The sequence below is a fragment of the Mytilinidion resinicola genome (assembly GCF_010093595.1).
Source record: "Mytilinidion resinicola strain CBS 304.34 unplaced genomic scaffold BDZ99scaffold_8, whole genome shotgun sequence".
Lineage (NCBI taxonomy): Eukaryota > Fungi > Ascomycota > Dothideomycetes > Mytilinidiales > Mytilinidiaceae > Mytilinidion > Mytilinidion resinicola.
Genome location: NW_022985444.1, coordinates 1,319,894 through 1,326,146, shown reverse-complemented (window position 1 = coordinate 1,326,146; position 6,253 = coordinate 1,319,894). Strand labels below are relative to the sequence as shown.

At 52.8% G+C, this 6,253-nt stretch overlaps 3 protein-coding genes across 3 annotated transcripts; 1 reads left to right on the top strand and 2 right to left on the bottom strand.

The window, feature by feature from the left end:
• Positions 1-703: 703 nt before the first annotated feature.
• BDZ99DRAFT_561895 (kinase-like protein) lies at positions 704-3,938 on the bottom strand (the record flags this gene model as incomplete). The annotated part of the gene is made up of 7 exons (XM_033727329.1): positions 704-2,195; positions 2,277-2,414; positions 2,464-2,876; positions 2,935-3,331; positions 3,446-3,595; positions 3,677-3,746; positions 3,811-3,938. The coding sequence occupies 7 exons, from the start codon at positions 3,936-3,938 to the stop codon at positions 939-941; spliced, it is 2,553 nt and encodes an 850-aa protein (XP_033578006.1). The 3' UTR covers positions 704-938.
• A 429-nt stretch (positions 3,939-4,367) lies between these two features.
• BDZ99DRAFT_519708 (trafficking protein particle complex 1) lies at positions 4,368-4,983 on the top strand (the record flags this gene model as incomplete). Its single annotated transcript, XM_033725440.1, has 3 exons — positions 4,368-4,404; positions 4,456-4,904; positions 4,960-4,983. 3 exons carry the CDS (start codon positions 4,368-4,370, stop codon positions 4,981-4,983), a joined length of 510 nt encoding a protein of 169 aa, XP_033578005.1.
• A 247-nt stretch (positions 4,984-5,230) lies between these two features.
• BDZ99DRAFT_462316 (alpha-L RNA-binding motif-containing protein) lies at positions 5,231-6,170 on the bottom strand. Its single transcript, XM_033719822.1, has 3 exons — positions 6,135-6,170; positions 5,625-6,082; positions 5,231-5,567 (listed from the first exon to the last, which is right to left on the bottom strand). Exons 1-3 carry the CDS (start codon positions 6,141-6,143, stop codon positions 5,465-5,467), a joined length of 570 nt encoding a protein of 189 aa, XP_033578004.1. The 5' UTR covers positions 6,144-6,170; the 3' UTR covers positions 5,231-5,464.
• Positions 6,171-6,253: the final 83 nt, after the last annotated feature.

Genomic DNA, 6,253 nt, shown 5'->3' with positions numbered 1-6,253 from the left:
AAGCTCAGGACTGCATAACCACAAGCTCAGGACCGCTCCGCCCCGTCTCTCCGCTTCAAGTTCATCTCGGAATCCGTTCTCCAAGAAGGTGTTTTCACATACGTCCCTCCGAAGAGAAATGATAAAAAAGAAATCCTGGCAAGAGCGGGAATCGAACATGGACCTACCCTAATAATACAAAAAGAAAAACAAGACCTAAGGTTAGCATGTTGGGAGATACGGGGCCGACGCCACTAGGGCAAGGTTCCTGCTGGTTAGTACAAGCAGGGTTCATTTTACTCGAAATATATGAATTGGTCGAAGTGAGGAGCGGGTTTTTGTTTTGATTTCGGTACTCGAAGGGCACGTGAGTGAGCAGACGCTTCCGGAATGGGCAGCCTCGAGATGTATTATCGCCGGGCCGACAAGATTTACTTTGGGCTCCTCCACTGCTTGCTATCCGCTCACCTTCAGAGATTCGCCCTTCCATCCCAAATCCCTCCGGTCATGATCCCCAAAGACCCCGAAGGCCGCAAAACGGAGCGCGGCGTCACGAGCACTCCTGAGCTCTCTGGCATTTTGCCGATTCTCCTAATAGATGTCATTGCTAGGTTTCAAACCCTGTATGCTCAAGTTCAGAAGCGGAAATATACTTTGGTGAGATCAGTTTCCCCCTAAGAGTACTCCGCATATGCCTAACAGTCATCACGTGACTGCACATCAATGCATCATATGCCTAATAACTATTCTATTGCTTCCAGTACCCAAGCCTCTTACTGTTACATAGGCGCACAACCTAACCCATCGCCTCCCTACCCTAATCATACCAGATAATTTTGATAGGGGCACACGTTTATACCAAGGTCGTCCCAATGGACGCTAACTCATCTAACATACCCAAAGCCCTCGCTAGCTTATCCAAAGCACCCGAGTCTCATTCTCCAGAAACCTAGGAATACTCAAGTAGCACCAGTGCTGGCACTAGCAACCTCCTTCTTCTCAGCACTTGCCTCCTTTTTCTCCGCCACTGCGGATTTGATCTTCTCCAATCCCCTCGCACCCCTAGCGAGTAAGCCCTCTCTGAACCCGACCTTCGCTTCCTTCTCAGGAATAGCTTCTTCAGTCTTCTCTAGGGTCGTTTCTGCGGTCGTTTCTGCGGTCTCTGGAGCCTTCTCAGGGGAGCTCTCAGGCCTTTTCTCAGCAGCCTTGTCCACGACATCCGCCAGCCTATCAGCCTTCACCTTGTGGTCCTTCTCCCCTGACGTTTCCCCACTCTTCTCTCCTGTCCCCTCTTTGTCCGTCGCTAGCCCCCTTAATCCCTTAGCAATCAAGCCCTCTTTCTCTCCCTCACCAGGCTCTTTCTGCACGCTCTTCGCCCTCTCCACCAGCTTCTGGAAGCCCTGCTTCGCGGTATCCGCTCCCAACCGCGCCGTATCGAGGATATACTCATTCTCCCTCAACGCCTTGATCCCCTCCACTCTACGTGTGAGGTACAGCGTCGGCCTGCTCCCACCCTCACGACTCTCTTTCGCTTTGATAATCTTCTGGATTTCCTCCTGGTACGCCGTCTCGTACACATCAATGTCCACGGCCGAGGGCGATTCGCTGACGATGATGTGAGAGTTGTCGGGGGCGAGGCTCTTGTTATCCGGGTCCGCGCTAGTGCCGTCGAGGCCATCGCCTGTGCCGATGTGGAGGAACAGTGTGTCTTCGAGCGGGTCGTGCGCCTGGCCTTTGCCTAGAGCGGCGTGGGGGGCTGGTGGTGGCGTTGGCGTTTTGTTGCGCAGAGGCTTGATGGTTTCGACGGACGGCTGTTCGCGGATGCTGTTTGCTTCCACGGCTTGCTTTGCGCGTGCGGCGAGGCTGCTGGCGCCAGCGGAATGGTAACGAGCGAGGCCGCGGGGTGCCTTCAAGTTGGATACGGACTCGTTGGGAAGTGCTTGGATTTGGCGAGGGTGAGTCCCGTCGGTTGCTTTGACTGGAATGTGGTTGCTGTCGTCATCAAGTTCGATATCGTGATGGATTCCTTCGGCTGCTAAGACGCCTTCAAAGGGTCGGCGATCGTCTGCGTCTTGTGATTTGGATGTGCGGAAATGAGAAGAACCTCTTATTGACAGCGGAGGTTGCACGATACGAGAGCCTTTTCCCAAGATCCCTTCCATGAGGTCTGGCCGTTTCTTGAATAAAAGTTGCTTAAATCGCTTAGCAGCTCGCACCTGGTACTTGTTAGCATATCTTCTTTTAGGAATGGCGGTAAAAGTCGTTCGAAAATATCATTCAGAAGCTACAGGACTTACCACTGTTATCAAGTGATTCATGTTCCCTGTAATAGCAGCATTAACTTCTTGGTCGGTAGGTGGATTGATTATTATGGTGATGTTTTCGTCTGTTGGGAGCAAAGGATCCGTTCCACCTTTCGTCACCCACGGATGCTTCTAGAACTTGTTACTGCTATACCTCAACTACTCCATGGAGATGGCTTACTCGTAGGTCCTCCATCTGGATCCGTTTTTCAGGGACCTTCTCCAGCAGCTTGTGTAGAAGGTCTTTGAGATCTTCGGAGCAGCCTCCCTCGATGTCCAGTCCATCGTTCCTTATTGAGTCGTAGAGCTCCAGTATACCGGTCTTTTCGAACGGGATTTTGCCAAAAATTAAGCAATAGAGTGTTACCCCCATTGACCAAATATCAGCAGCTTTTCCTGAGACCTCTCCGTGTCGTGCTACGCAAAGCTCCGGAGGCATGAAAGCTGGGGAACCTGCTGATTTTGCTGTCTTCATATCCGACTCCTTTTCAAACATTTCTGAGACGCCAAAATCAACGATTTTGAGGACGTCATCGTCGGTGATGAGGCAGTTGTCTGGTTTGATATCTCGATGTATTATACCTTGGGCATGGACTAGAGGCAAATCCGGGTCAGCTTTTAATGTCTTGTCCCTTCGGGTATTAGAACGTACGGTATTCAATGCCCAATATCATGTCCCGGAACCAGCATCTGCATTGCTCCTCGGGATAGGGGTCCGCTCTTTCTTCGAGTCCAACCTGCATCACCACGCCTTTCTTGCACATTTCCATAACCATGTATAGAGAGTCCTCCTCGGGGTCATCCAGCACCTCCACTAGCGAAACGACGTTCGGATGGTCTAGCTTCTTCATGATGGCAATCTCCTCCTTGATAAGGCCCAGTGAGTTTTCCGGATGGTCCGCTGCATCGTCAGAAGAGTGTCGATGTAATGGTGAATTGAAGCCCAGCCTCGCAGGCTGAGGTCTTTGTCGATTTCTGGCACTCGGACGTCGGAGGAGATTGGACTGCGCACGCTTCCGCAGGCGCGACTTTGAGAACTCTTTCACGGCCTGGATGACAATCAGTCAGCCTGTTTCCAGCATACCTTCTCCAGGGTACCCGTATCAAGCTCCACGCATACATCGGTTTCACCCAAAAGCCCGGATTCCAGATGGGATCCTCACATATTCATGTCCATACTGGTCCACGGCCAAATGCACGGCACCAAACGAGCCGCGGCCTATCTCTTGCTTGATAAGGTACTGGTTGATGCGGTGCTGGGCGCTCCCGTCATCTTCGCTATTGCTGTACTCGGAGTGCGCATTGAGCGTTTCCTATCAGAAGACGGCGCGTTAGAGTGTGTTCCCAGGTCCTAATTGTACAATCTGATTGCTCTGCTGAAAACGAGAACATACTTTGACCTGTCTGTTGTGCGAGGCCGCACGACGATGGTGTCGCAGAGGGCTCTGGTAAGCTGGAGCGGACCTGGTGGGGGAGGGGAGGGGGATCAGCAAAGGTCTTGTTCCCGGCGAGTCTAAGGGCAACTCACATGTATGTGACAGGTGGAGGAGGTCGTTCACTCTCTCCCGCAGCAGGCACAGCTAAGCTGATATAGTCGCTAGAAAGAATGCCAGGGACAGAAGACAAGTGCTCTTTCGGCGGGGCTGCGGGGCTCATTGCAGCGATAGGGTCAACCCTGAAGAGCTAGACGCAGAGGAGCGGCGGAAGCAAGGGCGGAGCGGTCTCGGCGGGGTGGAAAGTCGGAGAGGACGTGCTTGAAAGCAGAGGATACGTTTGTAGAATATTCAGAGGCTCTGGCGGCCTGCGAGAAATTGGACCGTCGACGGAGGGGAAACCGGTCAGTAGGGAATTATTGCTGCCAATAAATCGCGTCAGCCTCAGGCGTCGACTATTGGCAGCACCTGCAAGGTTGACTCCAAGGTTGTTCTCGCTTTCACGTGCCGCTTTCACGTGCTGCTTGCTGAGTGGCTACACTTTCGTAGCACTTCACCCAGTTCTCCACCACCTGCTGTCCTCAGGCTTGCGCTCCGATACCACCACGACCCTTTGCGCACACGCCCCTTGCATTGCGTACTGACAGCAGCCATGATTCTCTACTCCTTCTACATATTCGACCGGCACAGTAAGCTCGGCGCACCAATCGGCCTCCTGCAGTAGCACTGACAGATCCCAGCCGAGTGCATATACAGTCGCAAATGGAACACCCGGCCCATATCCTCCAGCACCAAAAGCGCGCGACCGCAGTCCGGCGTCAGCATCACGAGCAATGGCGATGTCGCGCCGGCCACGCGCAAGGCCCTCTCCAAAGAAGACGACGCGAAGCTCATCTTCGGCCTGGTCTTCTCCCTCCGCAACATGGCCCAGAAACTCGGCGGCGAAGACGACTCCTTCCTCTGCTACCGCACCGGCGAATACAAACTCCACTACTACGAGACTCCCACGCGGCTGAAGTTTGTCATGCTCACCGACCACGGCGCCAAGACCCAACGTTCAGCGCTGCATCAGATATGGGCACTTCTCTATGTCGAATATGTGGTCAAGAACCCGCTCTCGCCCGTCGAGCATCCCGGAGGTATTGGCGTAGCAAACGTGATGTTTGAGCAGGGACTGGACGCCTTCGTCGTAAGTAGACGTCTTCGAGATTGGCCAATAGGCAGCATGCTGACAACACTGACAGGAGAGAGTAGTCCTCCCGACTTGATCAGCTTGATCCTAGGTTTTATATTATGCCGTAGTCTGCCCCAACAGCACCGCGTAGCTCCAGTAATCCCGTGCCTGTCAAGTAAGAGAGCGAGAACAAGCCACCCAAGTCTTGTCAGGAGTATTTTCATGCTCCCTCTCAATTATCATGCCTCCTGGAGACGAGCTCACAGGAAGGAGTCGGTACTATAAGCGTTAGCGTAGTAGACGGGGCTAGAGACAACAAGTCGTCACTCTCAAGGGGATGCAGGACGCTGTTTCGAGAAATCGGGTCGTGTATATATGACTGTGGAGGTACTCAGGGGTATGAGCCACCTGTCGATCATGGTATCTAATCCCAGAGACGCGAAATCGTCCTTACTATGAGGCTATGAATCTCTGTTCTCCCAACCGAACTCCACGCCGTAAGATCCCAAGTTCTATCCCTCTTTGAAACGCCTTCAAATGCTATGCCAAAACAAGTTTGAAACCCACGACCACCCTTACAGCATCGCAAGATCGAAGTCGTCCAGTTTGTCCCGATACTTCATGATATTCCTCTTGATCTTCGACGAATCCACCCAAGTCACAAAGTCTTCCATATTCCTATAGCACAGATCAGTAACAGATAAGACACAAAGCCTGCTCTTAAAGTCCACATACCTCGTCACCAAAAACGCCGGATCCGTCACAACCTCCGTCGCCACCCTCACATGACCCTGCTCTATGAATTTGATAGCGGCTTGTAACGTATCCGCCATGCGCAGCCGTGTCATCACCACGCCTAGCCGCCGACGGGCGAAGGCTGAGACTGTGACTTTATGCTCCACGTCGCTGAGTTTGCCGCGACCGCCACCGCCGGTGCCAAGGATGCCCATGTCGAAGAGCTTTTCTAATAGTAGATCCTCATGCTTTCGTCTGAAGGCGTCTGCGGGGTCTAGAGCGGCGAGTCGGTGTGCTAGCTGTTTCAGCGATCCGGCGATGCTATTGTATTTCTGGTAGTCTGTGGGCTTCTGGATCGCATAGCGGCGGATGATCTGGTGCTCGCGGTGGTTATTGTCGCTCTTGTAGGTTGTGAAGTCGACTTTTCGGAGGAGCTTTTGCTCATGATGCTTGAGTTTCTAGAGGGCGTTTAGTAGATGCTGAAGGGCTCTCCATTTACAAGATACTCACTCGAACCATGGTGACTTGACAGTTGTGGTGGATATGTCGCAAAGAAGCGATGGAGGTGAAGTTGCGGGGACCTCGAACTTTTTTCGGCGTTGCCAAGCCGCCGCATTTCATTCACATTT

Bases quoted from the DNA above. Each gene is read 5' to 3' on its own strand.
- BDZ99DRAFT_462316 (XM_033719822.1), bottom strand. The intron at 5,568-5,624 runs GTATGTGGACTT...TCTGTGCTATAG, and splicing joins CCGGCGTTTTTGGTGACGAG to GAATATGGAAGACTTTGTGA.